This window comes from Pan troglodytes, chromosome 21, assembly GCF_028858775.2.
Source record: "Pan troglodytes isolate AG18354 chromosome 21, NHGRI_mPanTro3-v2.0_pri, whole genome shotgun sequence".
Classification (NCBI taxonomy): Eukaryota; Metazoa; Chordata; class Mammalia; order Primates; family Hominidae; genus Pan; species Pan troglodytes.
Window position 1 is genome coordinate 38,150,187 of NC_072419.2, and position 24,169 is coordinate 38,174,355.

The 24,169-nt window shown below is 48.9% G+C and overlaps 2 protein-coding genes across 47 annotated transcripts in view; one reads left to right on the forward strand and one right to left on the reverse strand.

Moving 5' to 3' along the window:
* The window catches only part of TTLL9 (tubulin tyrosine ligase like 9), a 76,117-nt gene extending 60,282 nt beyond the window's left edge, over window positions 1-15,835 (forward strand). For 15 of the 45 annotated variants that reach the window (XM_063802802.1, XM_009437026.4, XM_054674315.2 and 12 more), the window contains 4 exons: window positions 4,633-4,691; window positions 5,524-5,720; window positions 8,234-8,347; window positions 13,797-15,835. In XM_063802802.1, coding sequence (XP_063658872.1) covers window positions 4,633-4,691; window positions 5,524-5,720; window positions 8,234-8,347; window positions 13,797-14,310 — 884 coding nt within the window. In that variant the 3' untranslated portion in view covers window positions 14,311-15,835. Of the gene's footprint in view, window positions 1-4,632; window positions 4,692-5,523; window positions 5,721-8,233; window positions 8,348-9,000; window positions 9,106-9,978; window positions 10,104-11,606; window positions 13,536-13,796 lie in introns of those variants that run through there. The other 30 variants (XM_063802809.1, XM_054674330.2, XM_063802806.1 and 27 more) reach the window with 15 other exon arrangements.
* PDRG1 (p53 and DNA damage regulated 1) lies at window positions 15,832-22,926 on the reverse strand. 2 transcript variants are annotated; one of them, XM_003953701.5, is made up of 5 exons: window positions 22,742-22,926; window positions 21,165-21,240; window positions 19,670-19,744; window positions 17,362-17,442; window positions 15,832-16,755 (listed from the first exon to the last, which is right to left on the reverse strand). In XM_003953701.5, exons 1-5 carry the CDS (start codon window positions 22,826-22,828, stop codon window positions 16,673-16,675), a joined length of 402 nt encoding a protein of 133 aa, XP_003953750.1. In that variant the 5' UTR covers window positions 22,829-22,926; the 3' UTR covers window positions 15,832-16,672. The 2 variants fall into 2 exon arrangements, with proteins under 2 accessions (XP_003953750.1, XP_016793144.1); XM_016937655.3 differs by having other exon boundaries at window positions 15,832-17,142.
* Window positions 22,927-24,169: the final 1,243 nt, after the last annotated feature.

Below are 24,169 nucleotides of genomic sequence, written 5' to 3' on the forward strand. Positions count from 1 at the left end.
CTCCTAAGGAGGCCCGCTGTCTCCTCCACAGCAGGCGGGAGCAGTGTGTGAAGTGTGAAGTTCTGGGAGTCATACTTCCTTCATCTGAAGAGAGCTATTTCCCCTCTTCAGCCAGTAACTTACTTTGCCCCAGCATCCTCTTTCTCTTTTCCTTTTTTTTTTTTTTCAAGACAGAGTCTTGCTCTGTTGCCCAGGCTGGAGTGCAGTGGCACAATCACGGTTCACTACAGCCTCCATCTCCTGGGCTGAAGTGATCCTCCTACCTCAGCCTCCCTTGTAGCTGGGACCACAGGCATGCACCACCATGCCCAGCTAATTTTTAAATTTTTTATAGAGACTGGTCTCACCATGTTGCCCAGGCTGGTCTCAAACTCCTGGGCTCAAGTGATCCTCCTGCCTTGCCCTTCCAAAGTGCTGGGATTACAGGCATGAGCCACTGCACCTGGCCTTCTCTTCTCCTATTTTTTTGTAGCAGCTTTATTTGACCATAATATCTTCATATATTGAGATATATATTGAGCTTTACTGAGATATAATTCACATATCATGCAATTTACCCAGTTAAAGCATGCAATGAAATGGCTTTTATCATATCCACACAACCATTACCACAATCAGTTTTAGAAAATTTCTTTTTTTTGAAACAGGGTCTCCCTATATTGTTCAGGCTGGTCTCGAACTCATGGGCTCAAATGATCCTCCCATTTCAGCCTCCTGAGTAGTGGATACTATAGGCGTGAGCCACCATGCCCAGCTATTTTAGAACATTTTTATCATCTCCCCAAAGAAATTCCATACCCATTAGCCATCATCCCCTATTCCTCCCTAGATTCCTCTCCCAGGCCTTTGCAGCCACTTCCTGTCTCTGCGGATTTGCCTATTTTGGACATTTCATATAAATGGAATCATTCACTACGCAGTCTTTTGTGTCTGACTTCTTTCACTTGGCTTGTTTCTAAGGTTCTTCTATGTTGTAGCATGGATCAGTACTTCATATTTCCTTTTGTTCTTTTTGTTTGTTTTTTTGAGACCAAGTTTTGTTCTTGTTGCCCAGGCTGGAGTGCAGTGGCGCCATCTTGGCTCACTGCAACCTGTGCCTCCTGGGTTCAAATGATTCTCCTGCCTCAGCCTCCCAAGTAGCTGGGATTACAGGTGCCTGCCACCAACGCCCGGCTAATTTTTTTGTATTTTTAGTAGAGATGGGGTTTCATCATGTTGGCCAGGCTGGTCTTGAACTCCTGACCTCGGGTGATCAGCCTGTCTCAGCCCCCCAAAGTGCTGGGATTACAGGCATGAGCCACCATGCCTGGCCTTTCATATTTCTTTATTGCCAAATAATATTCCTTGTATAGATATATCACATTTAGTAAAGTGGGCATACCATTTTATCCATTGATGGCAGTGGAGTTGTTTCTACTTTTTGGCTATTATGAAAAATGCTGCTATAAAAATTCCATGTACAAGTTTTTGTGTGGACATATGTTTTCATTTCTTTTTCTTTTTCTTTTTTGAGACAGAGTCTCGCTCGGTCCCCCAGGCTGGAGTGCAGTGGTGCAGTCTTGGCTCACTGCAACCTCTGCCTCCCAGGTTCAAGCGATTCTCATGCCTCAGCCTCCTGAGTAGCTGGGACTACAGGCATGCACCACCACATCTGACTAATTTTTGTATTTTTAGTAGAGATGAGGTTTCACCACATTGGCCAGGCTGGTCGCAAACTCCTGACCTCAAGTGATCTGCCCGCCTCGGCCTCCCAAAGTGCTGGGATTACAGGCATGCGCCACCACATCTGACTAATTTTTGTATTTTTAGTAGAGATGAGGTTTCACCACATTGGCCAGGCTGGTCGCAAACTCCTGACCTCAAGTGATCCTCCTGCCTCGGCCTCCCAAAGTGCTGGGAGTACAGGCATGAGCCACCGCGCCCAGCCTGTTTTCATGTCTCTTGAGTATATATCTAGGAGTGGATTTGCTGGTCACATAATAATTCTATGTTTAACTTTTTGAGGAACCTGTAAACTGTTTTCCAAGGTGCTGCATGATTTTACATTTCCATTACTATTGTTTGAGGGTTCCAATTTCTTTATATCCTCGTCAACACTTGTTATTTTGTATTTTTCGAGACAAGTTCTTGCTCTGTTGCCCAGGCTGGAGTGCAGTGGTGTGATCTCGGCTCACTGCAGCCTCGACTTCCCGGGCTCAAATGATCCTCCCACCTCAGCCCCTCAAGTAGCTGGGACTATAGATGCTCGCTTCCACGCCTGGCTAATTTTTGTATTTTGTGTACATACAGGGTTTCACCCTGTTGCCCAGGCTGGTCTTGAACTCCTGGACTCAAGTGACCTGCCTGCCTTGACCTCCCAAAGTGCTAGGATTACAGGCGCGGCCACCATGCCTGGCCAATACTTGCTATTATCTGTCTTTTTCATTATAGCCATCCTAGTGGATGTGCAGTGGTTTTGATTGGCATTTCCCTGATGACTAATTATACTGAGCACCTTTTATGTGCTTGTGGCCACTTATAAATCTCTTCAAATCCTTTGCCCATTCTTAAATTGGATTAACTTTTTATTGTTGAGTTATAAGAATCCTGTATGTGTTCTGGATACTAGTCCCTTATTAGATACATTATTTACAAATATTTTTTCTCATTCTGTGGGTTTTCTTTCACTTTTTGATAATTTCCGTTGAAGCACAGAAGTTTTTAATTCTGATAAAGTTGAATTTATCTATTTTTTCTTTTGCCATCTGTGCTTTTGGTGTCATATCTAAGAAGATCTGCCTACTCAAGGTCACAGTGACTTATTCCTCTATTTTTCTCTATGAATTTCATAGTTTTGCCTCTTATATTTAGGTCTGTGGTCCATTCAAAATTAATTTTTGGGCTGGGTGCAGTGGCTTATGCCTGTAATCCCAGCACTTTGGCAGGCCAAGGCAGGTGGATTGCTTGAGGTCAGAAGTTTGAGACCAGCCTGGGCAACATGTTGAAACCCTGTCTCTGCAAAAAATAAATTTGGGCCAGGCATGGTGGCTTATGCCTGTAATCCCAGTACTTTGGGAGGCTGAGGCAGGTGGATCGCCTGAGGTCAGGAGTTCCAGACCAGCCTGGCCAACATGGTGAGACCCTGTTTCTACTAAAAATACAAAAACTAGCCGGGCATGATGGTGCTTGCCTGTAGTCCCACCTACTTGGGAGGCTTAGGCAGGAGAATCGTTCGAACCCAGGAGGCGGAGGTTGCAGTGAGATGAGATGGCACCACTGCACTCCAGCCTGGGTGACAGAGCAAGACCCTGTCTCCAAAAAAAAAAAAAAAAAAAGGTCTAAAGAAGACGTCTAGGAAAAAGATGCTAAAGAGGATACCTTTTCCAGAGAGGCTGAAACCACCCTACTCTGTTCAATACACCACAGACTGGCAGAACCATACATTTAGGGGAATTAGACTTGGAGTCAGAGACCTAGAACCTCTACCTCCCCATCTGAGAAATGCCCCAAGTAAGTCCTGGAGAAAGTCAGGTCTTATGGTCATTTCATGAGGTTTGGTACTGGGTGTGGTGGCTCACACCTGTGATCCCAGCACTCTGGAGGCCGAGGCGGGTGGATTACTTGAGGTCAGGAGTTTGAGATTGGCCCGGCCAACATGGTGAAACCCCATCTCTACTAAAAATACAAAAATTAGCTGGCTTGGTGGTGGGCACCTGTAATCCCTGCTACTTAGGAGGCTGAGGGAAGAGAATCGCTTGAGCTCGGGAGGCGGAGGTTGCAGTGAGCTAAGATTGCGCCACTGCACTCCAGTCTGGGCAAAAGACTACGTCTCAAAACAAACAAACAAACAAATACAACAAGGTTTGGGGAAGCCATCCTGCTTAGTTGTGGGGTGAAGATGTTGAGGAAGGAGTATTCTGAATGGTGGTCACTTAACTTCTCTGAGCCTCCATGGTCTCATCTGTGAGATGGGAATAATTTGGGGAACAAATGAGATAATGTGTGTAAACATGCTCTGTGAGCTGCAAAGTGCTGCTGATGTCACTGGTGGTGACGATGGTGATGGTACTGAGAGGCCAAATCTCAGGGCTGGGCCTTCCAAGGCCACCCTGACCCTATCCCAGTGCTGGATCCCTTTGCCAATATTCCTACAAAGTGGCCGCCCAGCCTGGACCCCTCTAATGACAGACAGCCTACTGTGTCCTGAGATGGTTGTTCTGTATTTGGTTCCTTTACTTGTTAGAACCACTCCTCTTGAATTAAAAAAAAAAATCATAATATACCACAAAGGTTAAAAGAAAAGAAAAGAAAAACCGTAGTATAATAGCTATGCCAGGCACTGGAAGAGGCACAGTATTTAACCTTTTGAAAAATCCTGTGAGGTCAATATACTGCTATGTACCCCCATTAAAAGGTGGGGAAATAGGCCCAGGGAAGTGAAATGGCTTTTCAGGAGCCCACAGCCAGGAAAGATGCAGGCAGGATTTGAATCCAGGCCCATCTGACTCCAAAGCTCACACACACGACCGTGGAGCTATTTCGTAGCCTTCCCCATCAATTCTCAAGCAAGGTCTCAGTTCAGTCCTGGGGACTTCGTGGGGCAGAGCTCACCCTTTTTGTTCACGCTGACCCTTGACCACCACCCTCTCCCAGATGTTCACCTCACCAACGTGGCTGTGCAAAAAACATCTCCCGACTACCACCCAAAGAAGGTGAGGAAGCCGGGCTCGGCTATGCACGGGTACAGCCCTCTGGCGCCAGGTCGGGGTGGGGAGGGTGGAGTGGCAAGGAGCCCAGGACAGGCCTGTCTGAGCCTGTGTTCACCAGTGAGGCAGGCCTACCCATCCCACTTGCAGGGCTCAGGGCAGGACTACAAATGGAGGCCCACATATCATGTGTCTCAGTATTTAAAAGTTGCAAATCACACTAACACACACCTAAACAAAATATGTCCTATCCTCCTACCTTGACAGATATCTTCTATTGGTCAACGGATTAATCGATTAATGTAATGTATCATACAGATATATTTTATCTCTCTGTCTATGTAAAATAACCTGCAAGGCCAGGTTCAAATACAGAATTCTCAGACTTCTCAGAGTCAAGGGCCAGATCAAGGGGACACAGGAGAGCAGGTCCCCAGCTCACACCTGTTCCCTTCTCTTCCCTCCCCAGCTCCATCCCACAGTGGGGCCCTTGTGCATACACACCCCTGAAAATGGTAGCCTGTTGGTCACTCCTTGGCCTTGGGATGCACACATGGTCAGTGTGGTCTGTCCTAGCAAGTCAGGCTCAGAAAAGGGGCCTACGCAGGCCATGTGGGCAGGGACTTCTGGGGTCCTGCATAGCCAGTCCTCTTAGACATGAAGAATTTTTGCCCCTCAAAGAGCGGCACACCTGGGGTCATCCTAATTACAGGGCTCAGGGCTGGGCCCCTCTTGCCCAGGTCTAAGGGAAACACTGAGAGCAATTGTGTAAGGGTCCTAGCAGGCCAGGTCCTGACTAACTGAGGCTCCTCTCTCGACCCGGCTGCCCGGGGCCCAGGGCTGCAAGTGGATGCTGCAGCGCTTCCGGCAGTACCTGGCGTCCAAACACGGGCCCGAGGCAGTGGAGACACTCTTCAGGGACATCGACAACATCTTTGTCAAAAGCCTGCAGAGTGTGCAGAAGGTGATCATCAGTGACAAGCACTGCTTCGAGCTGTACGGCTACGACATCCTCATCGACCAGGACCTCAAGCCGTAAGTGGGTGGGTGGGAGAGCCAGGAGGTCATAGTTTGCATACTCGGCACCCAGACTGCCCAGGTTTGAATCCCAGCTCTGCCAATTCCTAGTTGTATAAACTTGTGCACACTTACATTTACTGTGCCTCAATTTGCCCATTTGTAAATGGGGTTGGTCATGACAGGATCTATCCATAGGTCATTATAGGATCGTTATGAGGAATAAGTGAGATATAGTCTGTAGAGCACTGAGGACCGAGCCTGGCACTGGGAGGCCCTTCCTGATCATCTGCTGAGTCAGGAATTCTCCCCTATACCAAGCAAGAAACTTCCCCTCTGTAAGTCTTGGAGCTTTGAAGATGCAAAGAGCCATATAATGGAATATTGTTACAATGTCGATCTCTGCCAAGACTTTGATCCACTCCCAAGATGCCCGTGGAGGAGGTTGAGCTGACGAATAGAACAAGCCTGACCTGGCAGGGACCACCACGATGGCCTCACATGATGCAACAGGACACAGAAGCCCAGTGAGGGTCAGGGAGCTTGAGGTCATGTAGCAAGTCAAGGGCAAAGCCAGGCCCAGGGTCCAAGGACCTGGGCTGAGCTGCTCCCCACCAGCACTGCCAGCTCCAGGAGCCAACCCGCTATTCAGGGTCACCATGTAAGTGTTGAGGGGCTTTCTAAGCCAGGAGGAGGAGCCCTAGAGCAAGACCTAAGTCAGGCCCTTGCTCAACGGAAACAGGGTCCTGGCACCAGCAGGTCTCTCTCCTTTGTCCCCTGCAGCAGGATGTGACTGCTGGCATTAAGGTGGACGTGGTGGAGGAATAAGCTCTGGCCCATGCTTGGACACCAGCTACTGCAGGAAGCACTGGAGCATCCACTTGCAGCCCTGGGGCCTGGGTAGTCAGGTTAGGGGAGGGACCTCAGTTAATCGCCACCTGGCCTGCTGAGACCCCTAAACAATTGCCCTCAGCGCTGCCCTTAGGCCTGGACAAGAGGGGTCCAGCCCTGAGTGTTGTGATTAGGATGACTCCGGCTGTGCCCCTCTGTATGGGCAAAAATTCTGCAGGTCCAAGAGGACTGGATGCACAGGACCACAGATGGCTACGTCACCTCTCTGAGCCTGTTTCCTCATTTGTAAAATGGGAAACACCATGTCTACCTCTCCAAGTTGTTAGAGTAATTTACCAAGATAATTTGCTGTGTAGTGGAAAGGGGCTTGGTCTCCCACAGACCTGCTGGGTGAGCTCTTCCCTCTCTGGGCCCCAGCTTTCTATCTGTAAAAGGATGGGGTTGAACAAGACAAGAGGTGGCTAGCGGGAGGTCTTTGGGCTGCTTTTGGCCTGCAGATACTTCGAATTTGGCCTTTAGACTGTTTTTGTTTTTAATTTTAATTTATTGACAGGCTCTAAAATTTGGAAGATGTTTACATAAAAATCAGAATTACCAAGTACAGTGACTCAAACACCTATAATAATAATACCAACTACTCAGGAGGCTGAGGCAGGAGGATGACTTGAGGCCAGGGGTTCAAGGCTGCAGAGAGCTAAGATTGCACCACTGCTCTCTAGCCTGAGTGACAGAACCAGATTCTGACTCTTTAAAAAAAAAAAAAAGTCAATTTTTGGCTTTTCTGGAAAAATCAGATGATCTCGAAATTCTGGACTCACATTCCCACAGGGCAGCACTCTCCTGGGGCTGGCCACAGCCACCCCTTTAGACTTGGAATGCCCTCTCCAGCTCACCACAGTCTCCACCCCTCCCCACTGCTTCCCAACCCCTGACACAGCAGGTTGGGTGCCACCTACAGTGTGCAAATTTTCACTAAGAAAGGGAAGTTTTTCTTGCATTCACATCTCTATTGGAAGAAGGGAAAACAATAACACCACGAAAGCACCATAATCATTCCTATGCCAGCTTTCTACATTTGAGTTACCTTTCTTCAAAGTGGAAAGGTGGCTCATGCCTGTAATCCCAGCACTTTGGGAGGCTGAGGCGGGTGGATCACCTGAGGTCAGGAGTTTGAGACCAGCTCGACCAACATGGTGAAACCCCATCTCTACTAAAAATACAAAGAAATTGGCTGGGCGTGGTGGCAGGCACCTGTAATCCCAGCTATTCGGGAGGCTGAGGCAGGAGAATCACTTGAACCTGGGAGGCAGAGGTTGCAGTGAGCTGAGATCATGCCATTGCACTCCAGCCTGGGCGACAAGAGCAAAACTCCCTCTCCAAAAAAAAAAAAAAAAAAAAAAATGGGGGAGGGGCCTGGGCACAGTGGCTCCCATCTGTAATCCCAGCACTTTGGGAGGCTAAGGCAGGAGGATGACTTGAGGCCAGGAGTTTGAGACTAGCCTGGGCAACCTAGCAAGACCCTATCTCTATAAAAATAATTTTAAAAAATAGAAAGGCAGAGAGAGTAGCCTGGATTGAATTGACAGTGGGGTCCATGCATCCATCTAGCCTCTCAGTGAAATCCTAGGGGCTCCAGGGACCGAGTAACCCTAAGACTCTCTACTCCCCTCCCTTCCCAGGTGGCTCCTGGAGGTCAATGCGTCCCCATCACTGACAGCCAGCAGCCAGGAAGACTATGAGCTCAAGACCTGCCTCCTGGAAGACACCCTGCATGTTGTGGACATGGAAGCGAGGTGAGGGAGGGCAGCCTTGATCACATGTCCTTGTACATGACAACTGAGGCTCCCACCAAGGAAGAGGGGGAGCTTAGAACCTTGGGGCCTGAGTGGCCCTCAGCGATGGCTCTGGCCTGCCCCACCACTTTATAGATGGAGAAGCTGAGATGTCCACAGAGGGTGGGGTCCTGACCCAAGGACTTGACCTCTCCAGGGCAGAGCAGGGCCAACTACAGCTTTCTGAGACAGTCCAGCAGGATTTCCTCGAAACCTCCTGACTGTGGGGCTCTGGACTAGTCACATCACCTTTCTGAGCCTCAGCTTCCTCATCTGTAAAATAGGAAATGCCATGTCTGCCTCTCAGAGTTGTTAATTTACAAAGATAATTTACTATCTAGTGCTTATCTAACAGTAAGTGCTCAACACAAAGCTATTGTTTTAACAATGTGCAATAGCAGAAAAAAAAAAAAAAACCCAGAGCTACTTTTAGGAATGGGTGAATCCAGGTGCTCAATGTTGGCTGGTCTATTCTCTCTCTCTCTTTCTCTCTCTCTGTTTCTCTCTCTCTCCCTTTCTCCCTCCCTCTCCCTCTCCCTCCCTCTCCCTCTCCCTCCCTCCCTCCCTCCCTCCCTCTCCCTCTCCCTCCCTCCCTTCTCTTTCCTCTGTATTAGCTTTTCCCCAATTATTCCAGCAGAAGTTTGAGGGCTGATTCTCCTTGCTGGTAACTGGGACACATTCCCATTCCTAAACCACTCACTGTGACTCTGCTTGACCAGGTATAGTTCTTGTGCCCACCTCCTAGAGAGTGGGGTCAACCCCACGTGAGCCATGGGGTGAGGGAGGGAGGAGTGGTTCTCAGAGGAAAACCCAAGGTACTCTTGGACTGAAAGAAGGTGAAATGGATGCTGAGCAGGCAGAAACCTCAGGTATCCACTATTCCTACCATCACCTATTCATTCAACAAACATTTGAGCCCTGCTCTGTACCAGGCCCTGTGCCATACCCTGTGGACACAGTAAGGAACACAACAGAACTAGTCCCTGCCTTTATGGAGTTTAAGGTCTGAGGAGGAAAGCAGACTTTAAACCAGAAATCACAAATAGTGGCCGGGGGTGGTGGCTCATGCCTGTAATCCCAGCACTTTGGGAGGCTGAGGCGGGCAGATCACTTGAGGTCAGGCGTTTGAGACCATCCTGGCCAACATGGTGAAACCCCATATCTACTAAAAATACAAAAATTAGCTGGGTGTGGTGGTGTGCGCCTGTAGTCCCAGCTACTCAGGAGGCTGAGTCAGGAGAATCACTTGAACCAGGAGGCAGAAGTTGCAGTGAGCCAAGATCGTGCCATTGCACTCCAGCCTGGGTGACAGAGAGAGACTCTGTCTCAAAACAAGAACAAAAACAAACAAACAAAAAAACAAATAGGGGCATGTTACCAAGAGCAAGTAGGAGGAGCCTTGGGGGAAAAATGGGAACAACCCCTCAGAGACCTACATAGGCACCTGGGAAACAGCCAATGAATGGTTGAGAAAAAGGACTTCTGAGGGACGGACATCAGTTGGGCTCAGGGAGAGATCAAGGACCTCACTTGGGTCTTAGGGCTCTGCCAGGTGCACCTTCATTAACCCTGTGGGCCTCCTTCCTGTCCAGGCTCACGGGAAGGGAGAAGCGAGTCGGGGGCTTTGACCTCATGTGGAATGATGGCCCTGTTAGCAGAGAGGAGGGGGCTCCTGACCTGTCGGGAATGGGAAACTTTGTGACCAACACACACCTCGGTATGTAGGGCCAGGTGGGAAGTGGGCACAAGGGATGGGGTCATGGGAGGTACCAGGTAGTCTAGGAGGCAGCTTGGGATTAGTGGTTAGATTGTTTGAATTCAATCTGCAACTTACCGGCTGTGTGACCTTGGGCAAGGGACTTAACCTCTGTTCCTCGTTTTTAAACTTGGTTTCTAAAAAGTGAAAACTTTCCCTGATTATAAAAAAGGGATTCACACTCATTGTAGAATATTTGAAAACTAGAGAAAGAAATAAAAAACATCCAGACATAAGCATCTTTAACAATCTGGTGTATTTCCTTCCAGTTCTTAAAAAATGCATATATCCATACTTTTTCTTTTATAAAATTGGCATTGGGCTAGAGTTTTGAATCCCTCTTTTCCCCTTGGCATTTTTCATTCAAGCATATTAAGAGCCTCCCTCTTGAATGCACTTTTTGGTCCAGTCCGGATGAAATCTTCTACATACATTATCTCATTTTATCTTTAAGGAGTTTTTATTGTCATTTTACAGATGAGGAAATGATATCCAGGTGCTATGTAACTTGCTGAATGAAGGTTTTGGCCGTAAGTGGTGAGCCAGGACTCAAACTCCCATCTGCCTGGCTCCAAAACTTGAGTGCTTGTCCGCTAGACTCTCCTGCCTCTTGGCAGAGTTTTAAAAAATTACCATATGGCTGCAAAATATTTCAGTTTGTACATATGCCAAAATTTACTAAACCAATTTCTTATAATTGGACATTTGGCACAATTGCATTTTATTTTTTTTTTACTTTTATAAATTATACCATGATGAACATCCTTTCACATTAAGCTCGGCTGAAATTCTGGCCATTTCCTGAGGACAGATTCCTAGAAGCAGAATTATTGGGCCAAAGGGATGGGATTATTACAACCAAATTTCTTTCCAGAAAGATTATACGAATTTGTCAGATTTGAATTTTTAGAAAAAAGAAATCTGTGCCAACTGGTGAGGTAAAACATACTGACTCGTTGTTTTATGTGCATTCCATTGGTTACTGGTGAGGTTTCCGTTTTTTAAATTTGCATTTCTTCTTTTGTAAGCTGTCCATACTCTTTATCCATTTTTCTATGGGTTGTTTAGTTTTCTAAATGTATAAGGCTTCAGATGACTATATAACACTGTCCAAGCTTAATTTAATATGCATACAATCACCTGGAAATCTTGTTAAACTATAGATTGTGACTCCATAGGTCTAGGGTGGGGCCTAAGATTGTATTTCTAACAAGCTCCTGGGTGATGCTCTATTGATTAACCATTGCTGTGTAACAAGCCCTCCCAAAACCTAGCAGCTTAAAGCAACTATTTTATTTGCTCATCCTTCCTCAGGTCTCTCCTGGGGTCACTTATAGGGCTGCAGGCACCTGGCAGATTTACTGGAGACTTGATGGTGTACGACAGCCTCATTCATAGGTGTGGGGGTTGATACTGGCTGTCAGTTGGGCCTCTCTTTCCATGTGGCCACTCGTCTTCCAACAGTCTGGCCCTGGCTTCTTCACGTGGTAGACTTGGTGTTCCAAGAGGGTGAGAAAACACACTGCAAAGCCTTTTGCGGCCCGGACTCAGAAGTCCCATAAAGTCATTCTGCTACAATCAAAGCATTTGCTGGTTTAGCCCAGTCACTGGGTAAGAAAACAGACCCCACCTCGCCGGGCGCGGTGGCTCACGCCTGTAATCCCAACACTTTGGGAGGCCGAGGCGGGCGGATCATGAGGTCAGGAGAGCGAAACCATCCTGGCTAACACGGTGAAACACTGTCTCTACTAAAAAATACAAAAAAATTAGCCAGGCGTGCTGGTAGGCGCCTGTAGTCAGCTACTCGGGAGGCTGAGGCAGGAGAATGGCGTGAACCCGGGAGGCGGGGCTTGCAGTGAGCCGAGATTGCGCCACTGCACTCCAGCCTGGGCGACAGAGCGAGACTGTCTCACACAGAAAAAGAAAAAAAAAAAAAAAAAGAAAGAAAATAGACCCCACCTTTTGATGAGAGGAGCAGCAAAGTCACCTTGCACAGAGGTGTGCATATAGGAACATTGTTGCTGCCTTCTTTGCCAACAGTGCACCTCAGATATCAATGCGCTACTTCCTGGACCCCCATTTGAGTAGCAAAGATGGAAAGCGACGGTTCTCTATCTTGGCTGCCCATTGGAATCACCTGGGAGCTTTAAAGACTACTGACGCCTGCCAGATCAAGATACGGTTGGTGTGGGCATCAGTAGCTTTTAAAGCTCCCAGGTGATTCCAATATGCAGCCCAAGTTGAGAGCTACTGGTTTTTTTGTTTGTTTGTTTGTTTGTTTGTTTTGAGACGGAGTCTCGCTCTGTTGCCCAGGCTGGAGTGCAGTGGTGCAATCATAGCTCACTGTAACTAACCTCAAACTCCCAGGCTCAAGCAGTCCTCCTACCTCAGCCTCCCGAGTAGCTAGGCCTACAGGCACACACCACACCTGGCTAATTTTATTTTTGTGTGTGTGATTTTTTTCCTGTAGAGACAAAATCTCACTATATTGACCAGGCTGGGAGAGCCAGTGCTTTAGAAGTCTCTAGAATTATTCCTGTTTCAAGTGTTTGGGTTTATGGTGGTAAACACAAGGGTAGCTGGTTAGGGTAGGAAGAGTACTGATGAACTGAGTTAGGGAAGCGTTCAGGGACATCCAGGTGAAAGGGTCAGCAGATAACTCAGAGATGAGTGTAGAACTCCAAGAAGTTTGCACTGGACAAGAAGACTCGAGAGTTAGGAATGAGCCAAATAGAGTTTAAGTTAGGGCTGCATGGAACTCACTCTGGAAAACCCTGAGGATGTGCATCGTAGGCTCTCAGCTCAGTGAATGGCTGAGTGAGTGTCTGGGAAGCAGGGACAGGGTTTGGGGGGATGTGGAAGATGGCAGACACCCCCAGGTCAGAACTAGTGGCCACAGAGATTCAGTCATTCAAGCAGCATTTTTGAGTGCCAGCAATGTGCCTGGCATGAGGTTAAATGACCATAGTTACCTCAAGGATCAGCTCTGAGAGCAAACAGCCAACATGTAGCACCATGAACGTCCTGGGAGAGACGTCTCAGCAGCTCACGGCACCCTCAGCACGAACTGCCTGGGATTGGGGGCCACATGTACGGAAAACTCATCTCTTAGCCAGTTGTGCCTGGCACATGGGTTGGGTAAGGGAAGAAAGCTAACAGTACTGGGCAGCTATGAGGTGCCAGGCACTGTGCTAGCTTTAAATGCATTTTCACTGAGCAAAGCCAGGAGAAGCAGCAGCGTGGGGTAGTGGTTAAGAGTGTGGCTCTGGCACCAGGTAGTCTGGGTTCAAATGATTTAACCTCTCTGAGCCTGTTTTCCCTTCTACACATCATTCCTGCGAGGGCCAAACAAATCCATCCACATTCAGCATCTGGAGCAGTTCCTGGCTTGAGGTAAGCCCCCAGTCCTCATGGTCACTCCATAAGGTGGGCAGTAGTATCCTGGTTTACAGATGAGAAGACTGATGCTGAAAAGGGTAACTGACCTGCTTGAGGGCCATGGCAGTTTAGGAATGGAGCCAGGATATAAACCACAGGCTGTGTGTGGTTGTCTGACTCCCGCTGTCCCCTCTTCCCAGCAGGGAGTTGGGGCACAGGCCCCTCCACTCCTCCCAAGCATAGGTCATCCCAGCCAACACCCCACTTCCTTTCCAGGCTGTGTCAACGATCGGAAGAAACAACTGAGGCAGCTCTTCTGCTCCCTTCAAGTTCAGAAGAAAGCTTCCAGTTGATCCCCAGCTGCCAGGAGGAAATCAGCCTTAGCAGGTGCCACCCAGGCCTCCCCGCAACTCCCAGATCCCAGCACAGCACCTCACAGCATTCGCCTCCCCACCTCCAGCCTGGCACCAGCTTTGCTGGCTTAGCAGCTGCAGCTTACTACCTGAATTGGGCCCCTTGGATACCTCCAGCCCATCCCCAGGCATCTTTGCACCAGGAGACAGCCAATCACTGGGACTGGGGGAGGTTTAACCTTGACAAACTGACTTGGCAATTAGGCCCAAAGAGAACAAATACAGCAAGTTCTGCTACCCCCAAGAGATCATATCTAATAAATGAGCACAGGCCCTACTTGGAGTCACTGGGCACCAGGCCTGGTTCCGGGGATACTGTTGGCTGCAGCCAAGTCCTCCTGGCTTTGACACTTGGATGCCTCCCAAGTCAGTGCTGAAAAGGTCCTTCAGGAGCAAGAGTTTGGAGGCTAAGGAACTCATCTTTAAGCTGTGCTTACAGAGCAAGCAGTTATTAGATTGTGTGTTTATTGGGGGCCTGGGGAAGTACTGAGCCCTAAACACATCCTCTTCTCTTTGCAATACCCTGACCTTGCATGTCAGGGGAACCCACGGGGCTCCCTGACCATCATCTGAAAACCAGTGGGACAGGGCATCCCCATTTCTCAGATGGACAAGACAGACCAGGGAGGCAGAGCTTAGTGAGGGTCTCTGCAAAGGTGCATTTATCTAAGTCAGATGGGTGACTTAGGTGCTTCTCTAGGCCTTGTGTTTGAGATTGGGAGCTGAGCCAGAAACCGGAAAACCCTGGGCTCATGGGCAGGACAGCTTCGGGAGTTGAGTGTGAGTAAAAATCTGCATTTTCACATCTTACATTGCTAAGCTTCCTCTTGGTTTAAGAGGGGTTGCAACAAGACTCGGGGCTGTTGGGGTAACTGTTCCAGGGGGGACTTACTCCCTCTACCACTCCGCCTGCTTCAGAGTAGTTTCTCTGGCTGCAAATGGTTGAATCTGCCTGCCTAGGTCAAGCCCGAAGGGAAGACTTTTGGAAGGAAAATACTGGCAAATCCAAGAAGTGAACCAGCCGACTTTAGGAAAGCCAGAAGCCAGGCTACTCTAGACCTTCTGCCTTCAGAGCATGAGGACTTCTCCCACTCATCCCTGTACCTGAGGCACGCCAACCCAGACAGGTCCAGGCATGGACTCCAGGTTCCCTATTTCCAGAAGGAATGCGATTGGCTTTTTTTGGCCCAGCACCCACCCTGCCAGGGAGGAAGGGGCAATTTTCCAGTGATGAAATTGTGAATCAGGCAGTCACACTGGACAACATCTAGCAAGGTGAATTCTGCAACTCCCTACTTTATTTACATTTTAAAATAAGCAATATATTCATATGGTTTAAAATCCAAAGTTTACAAAAGGGTATAGGGTGACATCTCCTTCCCTCCCACCTGTGCGCCCCAACCCTGCAGGTGCTGTTCTGAGGGAATCACACTGTGCTTGCACAAAAATTATTAGCTTATAAGACACCTGCCTTCCCCTTGCTTTCCTCACTTGATGTATCTTGGAGCTTGTTCCTTATTGTTGATTATAGTTGTATGGTATTGCACTATCTGGAGCTAACACCTGTGACCCACACTCATGTTTTAGAAGTTTCTGCATTAGTCAAAAATATTTAAAAGGAGATTCAACTTCACAACCCATATGTGTAGCTTCTCTTGAAAACACGTAAGAACTGGCCATGACAGCCTGTGTTTCTATGTAACTATGAGCCAGAGCCAAGGAGCAGGGGGACAAGGAGAGGTGTGCCCCTGCCATGCTGCCATTTGTTATCACCCGCCTGTCAAATCACAGGTTCATTTCAAGGCAAGAACCATGTTCATAGGTTATATTCTAAATGGAGCGGCGTGCCCTTACTGAAGGACTAGATGAGGCAAATAAAGACTAGCTGCTGCTATTCATTCATTCAGCTAACATTTATTGAGCCCTTAATGAACACATAAGAGTTTTGACTTCACGGCAGTTCATACTGGGACCTCAGACCACTGAAGGCAGACAGTAACGAGCAGTGCTGGCCGGGCCCCACTTTCAGAGGGGACGGAAGGGCATCTTGACACGTGTCATATGGTAAGAGGCGCATCCACTCACCCAGGCCTGGTGCAGGACTCTGCAAGGCCCTCCTGAGTAAAGAGTGGCCACGAAGGGCTGCTAGGCAGCACGTACTCTTGGAATCAAGCAGGGAAAAAGTGCAAAATTGGAGGGGGCGGGAGATGTGTGCCTGCCCCACAGATGGCTGTGGTGAGCCACAAAGCACCAAGATTCTGTTCTTCATTCAGCAACCACCCATGAGCCTCCTGCTTTATTCCAATCGCATGGCACCTGCCTGAAAACCTCTCTCCCTTCTGAGAGGAATGCTGGAATGAAACTCCACTCTGCCCCTCCCTCCCTCCTTCCTTGCTTAGGGTCCATGTGAACAGCAGGCCATTGTTGGGAAGTGCCTGTTGCAGTCATTCTTACACCCCCACAGCCGCTGCCCCACACACCCACTGGTGGCTACCAAGGCCCGTCAATAGATCTTGTGTCCACTGAGCCCTGGTGTCCAGGTCCAGCAGCCAGACAGGCTGAAGGTTCCCTCCTGCCATCACAGAGTAGCCAAGCACTACAAAGAGGTTTTCATGGCCAGATTCCTGACGGCTGGCCCCTTACAGGGCAGATCCTGTCCTTACAGGTGTCAAGGTTGGAGGGTCCTGGGTCCTCCATGACCCTGGGGGGTTGCTGGTCCCCCATCTTGGTTCTTGAGTCTCATCCTTTCAAGATGACCTTGAGAGCTTTAAGCTCATCCTGGTTGAGGGGGTTCAAGTTAAAACCCTTCAGCTCTGGTTTGCCTAGGAGAGAAGATGATCCATCAGCACGTCGGGCCTCCTGCTGGCTCTGGAGCCAGGCCCAGGAAAGGGGCTGACGCTGCACTAATGCTGCCAAACTTGGCCTGGAGGTCTGGCAGGGATGGGCCTCCAATTCTGCAATGCACCGGATGAGGCATCACCACTGCTCCTGTGTCACCAAGAGCCTGCAAACTCGTAACTCTGCTGCCCAAAGAACCTCAGGTTTTTCCAAGACCTGTGACCAATCTAGAGTGCTTGCATTTATCAAGAATTTCAGCTCTGACCTCACTCACTCACTGAAGCCTTCTGAGTTTCCTCAGTCAGAGCTATCTGATCCCCATGCCATGCCCCGATGTATAACGTGAGATCACCCCAAGCGGTTCCTGGGACCTGGAAAAGAAACTATGACAGGACTAGGACTGTATAAGTCCCCCTGTCCATTCTGTCCCTGGGCAGCTACAACCAACCACTGTGCACACCTCCAGGACCACTCACAGGCTGCCCCGGACACTGCCCATCTCTGAGGGTCGGACTTCCCATCCCTGCCCTTCAAAGTCCATGCTGATGATTCCCTCCCCTTCTTATCTCCAGTCCCTGCTAAGCCAATACCTTGGGCCTCAAAAAGGCGGTTGACCTTCACTTTAAGTTGCTTCCGCAGTTTTTCTATTTCTTTATCCAGATGATCTTGATCTGAAAAAATGAGGGGGGCAAGCAGAGGATAAGATTGTACCAGACAGACTTGACCCCAGTAGTGGAGAGGCCAGCCTCTCCCCAGCAAGGGCGTGTAGCTTTCAGGAAGGAAAAGGGGACATCAGAGGCCAACTGAGGAAGGATTAAAGTCTAGAAGGGACATGACCTGCTCAGGACCACTCAGAGAGCCCAGGACACAGCAGTCCCAACTCCCATTACACTGGCCTTTTCTGCATTATGCAAAGTACCTTGGGGTGGTCAGTGGATGGAGAAGGCAACATCAGGACTTTAGGCTGCCCTCCCACAATGAAATTATGGAAAATTCAAATGCACAAACAAAATAAGCATCTCTAGATTCAGCCCACCCTAGATGGCTGGAAAATGGATGCCTAAGAAATTTTACAAACCCAAGTCCATCAAGGTGAGGGGGTTTTAGAAAAACATGATTGTGTAAACATGTGATGTAAACAATCAACACGCAAGCAATGCTCAAGCTTAACTTAATTAGCCACTGTGAACAGAAAAGGGTCTTCTAGTGTCATGGACTGCCCCTGAGAAGAGTCGGTGTGATGACAGAGGTGGCTATCAAAGCTTGATTGACCAATTGACTGAAGTCACCCAGCCAATTCCACCTGCTCATGAGTGACATTCTGGCTAGCCTGTCTTCCCCACAGACTCACTCTTTCTGATGGGGGAGAAACCCTGAATGGCCAAGCCTTACAGCCTGGTTCTATTTCTCATTGTGAATGAGTAACCCCAATGTCCATGAGCTTGTTTAGCCTATGTTGATCCCCAAGAAATCTGATAATGTCTCAGAACCCCTCTAGGTACAGTGACAAGACGATATTTGGGGGCCAAAAGGGCCAACAAGATCCTGAACCCAGGCAAGGGACCCTCTGAAAGCTTAGCCTCCAGCCCACCACCAAGTGCAGTTTAGTTTTATAACCATAATATTAGTGTATTTTTTCAACACAACAGCTGGAAACTTCTCCAGGCTGGATATAGCTTCCTGTTAGCAGTTTTATGCCACTGGCCAGGAGCAGTGGCTCACGCCTGTAATCCCAGCACTTTGGTGGGAGGCCAAGGTGGGTGGATCACCTGAGATCACTTAGACCAGCCTGGCCAACATAGCGAAACCCTGTCTTTACTAAAAAAACACAAAAATTAGCCACACATGATGGCATGCACCTATAATTCCAGCTAATCAGGAGGCTGAGGCAGGAGAATTGCTTGAACCTGGGAGGCAAAGGTTGCAGTGAGCTGAGATAGCACCATTGCACTCCAGCCTGGGTGACAGAGCAAGACTCTGTCTTAAGGAAAAAAAAGTTTTATTTCATGAGGTATGAAGACATCCTGTCTTCAGGGACTGAGGCAACCTTGCTTGTCCTTTTGGCCATTTTCAAGGTTATGGAAGAAAAAGTATGTGTAGCCTGTTCTTTTACTAGCCAATAATCCATTTGCAGCCTGACTTGCTTTAAGATGCTTTTCCAAAGAGCTTCCAGATTATGGTTGTGGAAACTGAGTACAATGAGTGCCTAGGCTATGGCAGACCCTAGAGGTTTAATCTCCCCAAACCTCCATTTTCAACCCAGTCTCTATTGCAGGGCATGTAAAAAAGAAAAGCTCACTCTCCCAGGCTCTCTTGCAGCTATGGGTGACCATGTGACTTAGTTCTGGCCAATGAGATGTTGGCAGGAAGTCCCTGAGGAGATGGCCTTACTTCCAAAATAGAAGGCAAAGCTCTATGTGGCGAAAGCCTTCTGTCTTTCCTCCAGCCTGGCATGAGGACATGAGGCCTGCAATGATGAAACAACAACCAGGAGAATATGCTAAGGTGCCACTGCTGGGCATCTATGCCAGGACTGGAGTACACACCTCTGGACAATTTCTTATGCAAGAGTAAAAGAAGCATATTTCCTTAAGCCTCAATTTGTTGGGTTTTGTTATCTGCAGCCCACCTGATTCCTCACTAATAAGAAAGCACTATGCTAGGCACACATATTGTTTTACCTCAACTGCACAGCTATGCTACACAGATGCATCCCCCTCTTAGAGATGAGCAAATAACCCACAGTGGCAGAGGTGGAATTAAAACCCACAGCAGTCTGAACCCTGTGACAGAACTGCCTCTCCTTATGCTGCCTGAAGCCTGACTCCCTGTTCTGGGTTAAGACCAAAGCTGGTGGGAGAGGCAGCACATCCCTGACCCATCCCCAGGAGGCCTTACCTTTTTCAATCATTTCCTTTGTCTCAGGGTGAGGCATCTTGATAAACATGTTCCCGAAGCAAACCATCACATCTTCTGAAAGAGCAAATAGTAATTCCTTCAACAATTTTTTTTGAGTACCTATTATCTGCCAGGCATTGTTTTAGATACAGACAACAGAGCAGAACAAGAAAAAGTTCCTGCCCTCTTGGAGCTTATGTTACAGTGGAGGAGAGAGAATAAAGATATGATTTGTCAGACCTTAAGAGTTGTAGAGAAAAATAAAGCAGGCTAAGATGGCTAGGGAATGCCAGAGGAGGACCCTGTTAATTATACCAGGTAGTCTGAGAAGGCCTTACTGATTATATGATATCTACATAGAGACCTAAGGAAAGTGAGAGTGTGAGCCCTGCAGACATCTGGGGAAAGAGTGAGCCAAACAGAGGAAACAACAGGAACAGCAAAGATCAGTAGTGTGCTTGGGGTGTTCAGAACAGCAAGGGGCCGGGCGCAGTGGCTCACGCCTGTAATCCCAGCACTTTGGGAGGCCGAGGCAGGTGGATCACTTGAGGCCAGGACCTCGAGACCGGCCTGGCCAACATGGCGAAACGCTGTATCTATTAAAAATACAAAAATTAGCTGGGTGTGGTGGCACACGCCTGTAATCTCAGCTACTCAGGAGGCTGAGGCACAAGAATCACTTGAACCTGGGAGACAGAGGTTGCAGTGAGCCAAGATCATGCCACTGCACTCCAGTCTGGGTGACAGAGCAAGGCTCTGTCTCCAAATAAATAAATAAATAAAAGAACAGCAAGGAGACCAGTGTAGGTGGAGTCATGTTGGGGGTGGGGGGAGTAGAGATGATATTGGCACACTCATGGATTCATGGGGGCTGGATTACTCAGTCTTGTAGGACCTCTGGATTTTACTCAGGTGAGATGAGAAGCAACTGGAAGATTCTGCACATTCTAGTGTACTTTCAACAAAATGTAAACTTCCTCCCTTAGCCCCCAAGACCTTTCATTATGGCCTGGTCTCTGTCCCTCTCTCCAGCCCTACTTACTCCCCATTTGCTTCCACTGCCACAGCCACTTGGCCTCATCTAAAGTGTCCCATTCTTCTGGATATATATTCTCAACACCCACCCCAAGTCCAATTCCATCTCTGGCTTTCTTACAATTTTCAATTACGCATTTTACGTTGTTTTCCTCATCTGTAAAGCACAAGGGCAGGAACCATCAGTTTTATACACCCCCGGCACTCTCTCAGTGTCTGCCATCGTTGATAAGCCAGGAGCTAACGACCTGTCACTGAAGTGAGCAGGCAAAATCCTGAACCACAGTCTGTGCCAGAACTGCAAAATTTGCTCCCCCATCTCCCCGGACTGTTTCAATTTCCCACAAGGCTGAGTTATACAGCTGTGACCTCCTGCCTGATCTCTATCAGGAACAAGGTAAAGGCCTTAAAGGAAAACGGAACAGGCCTCCAGGGCTGCACTGAGAAAATTTCAACTTACCAGAGAGGCTGAGATCCTTCTGCAGGGCCCTCAGGCCCTCTCGATTCTGATTCCTTTTAGTGTCCAGGTCCACAATCTGAAAACCACAGGGACAGGAGGGAACTCAGCTATCTCTTGCCCCAAGCTGTCACCTCTTGACAGACAAGGGTTGCAGAGGCAATGCATTATTCCTGATTACATTCAACGTCCTGCCTAAAATGGATTGATGTGTGAATGTATTTCTTCTCTCACTCAGCTTCCTGGTCTTAAAGACAATGCTTTGTGCAGCTGCCCTCTCCCCAGAGAAGATGCTGGGAAAACATGTGCTGACTAAATGGGAAATTCTGCATTATCCACTCGAACTTTAGGGCATATCAGAATCACCAGGGGAATGGAAACCCTTCCCCTACACACTGTGATTAAGCAGGCCTAATGTTTATTTTTGGACAAACTTCTCCAGCTGATTCTGAACTAGTAATATGAGAAACCCAACAATACTAGATTGGAACAGCAGGATTGGGGGCACTGAGACAGTGGTAACAACACAATAGCTACTAAGGAAGTGAGGCAGTAGTACAGTATACTGCACGAGTGCTGGTTCTGGATTTGGAATACCCAGGTTCGAATCCTGCTATCTGCCTCAAGCTGTGTAATTTCACCTTCCTATTTACTCCTCCTCAAAATGGAGCTACGAACAGTACCTACCTTACAGGTTATTGAGCCAGCAATTAAATGACTTAACACAGTACCTGGCACATAGTAAGTAGCTGATAAACTTTAACTGCTCTTATTCTCATCCAGCACACCCTGATCCAGTACTTAATTTGACAGGATCTTGCCCAAGTTTTCCCCTTCTCAGTAAATACCTGACCCTTCTAACTGGAGATGAGAGGGAGTCACGACTCCCCCGGCTCCCTCACCCCTTTACAAAGCCACTATCACGGCCTACTGAGTCTGTCTCCAAGATACATTTCTGACCCCTTCACTTCTCTCCACCACCACTACCTAGTCCAAATCCATCTCTGGTCTGGACCATACCAATGGCCCCTCACTCATCTCCCTGCCTCCGCCCTTGCCCACCTATATTCTGTATTCCACACAGCAGCCAGGGGGATCCTTTTAAAACCTAAATCCAATTACGTCACCCTCCTTCCCCCAGGAACTCCCCTCAAAAACTTGGCACTTAAAACAAGACACCCCATAAACAGGGCGCCACCTTCCCCCACGTCCCCACCCCTGCCCGGTCACAAGGCCCCCTCAGGCTTCTTTTCGGTTCCAGCTCTCCCCTGAGGGCCTTTACAGGGCGGTGCCCCTAGATCAACCATGGGGCCGGGAAGTGCATTTTGAAACAGGCGCTCAGGGAAACGGCCCAGAGCATGATGGGTGGAGATCCACAGAGCATGGCAAAGGGCAGAGAAAGGATGAAGAGAGAGGAATGTCCAGCACAGCGCAGGCGCTTAGTAGCGGCCGAATATTTATCGGCCCAGGTCTGTCGCCTCGGAGCCGTTAACCGCCTGTCCAGGTCAACTCACTGCGACCCCGCGCGCTTTCCCACGGCGCCGGCCGCCAGACCCCAGCGCCGCGGAGGGGCCTCTCACCTGCCGCTTGTCCGCCAGCACCTCCTCGGCGAGCTCCTCCACCTCTACAAGGTACTGCAGCACTCGCTCTGCCTCGGGTGATAGCATAGCGCCCACCAACTCCGCTTGCGGCTCTCGCGCGACCCCGGGATCTCCGCTTCGACTCCCGCTGCGCACGCGCCGCTCTCTGGCTGCTTCCGGCGCGCCTGCGCAGTTAAAAGAACGGTGGTGCGCAGGCTCTAACACTAGTGCGCCAGCCGGCTGCGAGAGGCGGGGCCTAGCTTTGGGGGCGGGGCTGGAGCGCCCTCTGCAGGCTCAGAGAGCTCAGTCCTCGGGCTACCTCTGACCCGTTACTCCCTTGGTTCATGCTTGTTGAGCACTTACTATGTGCCAAGCAGTTTTATGTGCTTAGGATGCAGCAGTGAACACAACAAAATCCCTGCCCTCATGGAACTTCATCCTAGTGGGAAACACCGACAATTAATGGCAAAACAATTATATACCGTGGCAGGTAGTGATTAGGATCTGGGAAATATTATTCTTCCCCTGGCTAAGAAACACCAAGAAGGCCCATGTGGCAGTGTGACTTATGTTTAATCTCTGACACTTTCAGTTTCTAATTTATAAAAAGGGGGTGAATAAAAATCCGTCTCAGTGTCTCTCCACAGGATCGGAAGGAAGCAGGAATCAGCTGGGCGCAGTGGCTCACGCCTGTAATCCCAGTACTTTGGAAGGCCAAAGCGGGGGGATCACTTGAGCCCAGGAGTTCGAGACCAGCTTGGGCAACACAGTAAAACCTCTGTTTCTACTAAAAATACAAAAAAAAAAAAAAATTAGCTGGGTGAGGGGGGGCGCGCCTGTTGGTCCCAGCTACTCAGGAGGCTGAGGCGGGAGGAGCACCTGCACCTGGGGAGTCGAGGCTGCCCTGAGCTATGATGGCACCACTGCACTCCAGCCCGGGTGACAAAACGAGACTCTGTCTCAAAAAACAAAGGAAGCAGTAACCACTTTTAATTCCGTTTAACCAGAGTTCACTTGAGCCCCTGTGTTGGGCCCAATGTCCAGAGTAGCTGGCCTATACATAAGGAAGGGACTTGAAAACTATGGGCAGTAAGCAATGAAGTGCTAGCTCAGAAAAGCAGGTGGGTGTGGGTGGTAGGATTGGGAGGACTTCCCAGAGAAGGCAGGCAGGTGGAAAATGGTTACCATCAGAACCAGAGGGTTCCCACGAGGTCTTCACGCCCAAACTCCTCATTGGATAGCTGGAAAAAACAAACCTCAGAGAGAGGCAAGGCTTTGAAAAGGTGAGGGGTGAACCATGTGGATGCCTAGGAGAAGAGTGTTCCAGGCAGAGGGAACAGCCAGCGTATGTGGAACAGAATGGGCGGGGGGGAAGCAGGCAGGAGGTCAGAGGGAAGGAGGCATTGAGCCCACATGGCTGTAAAAGGC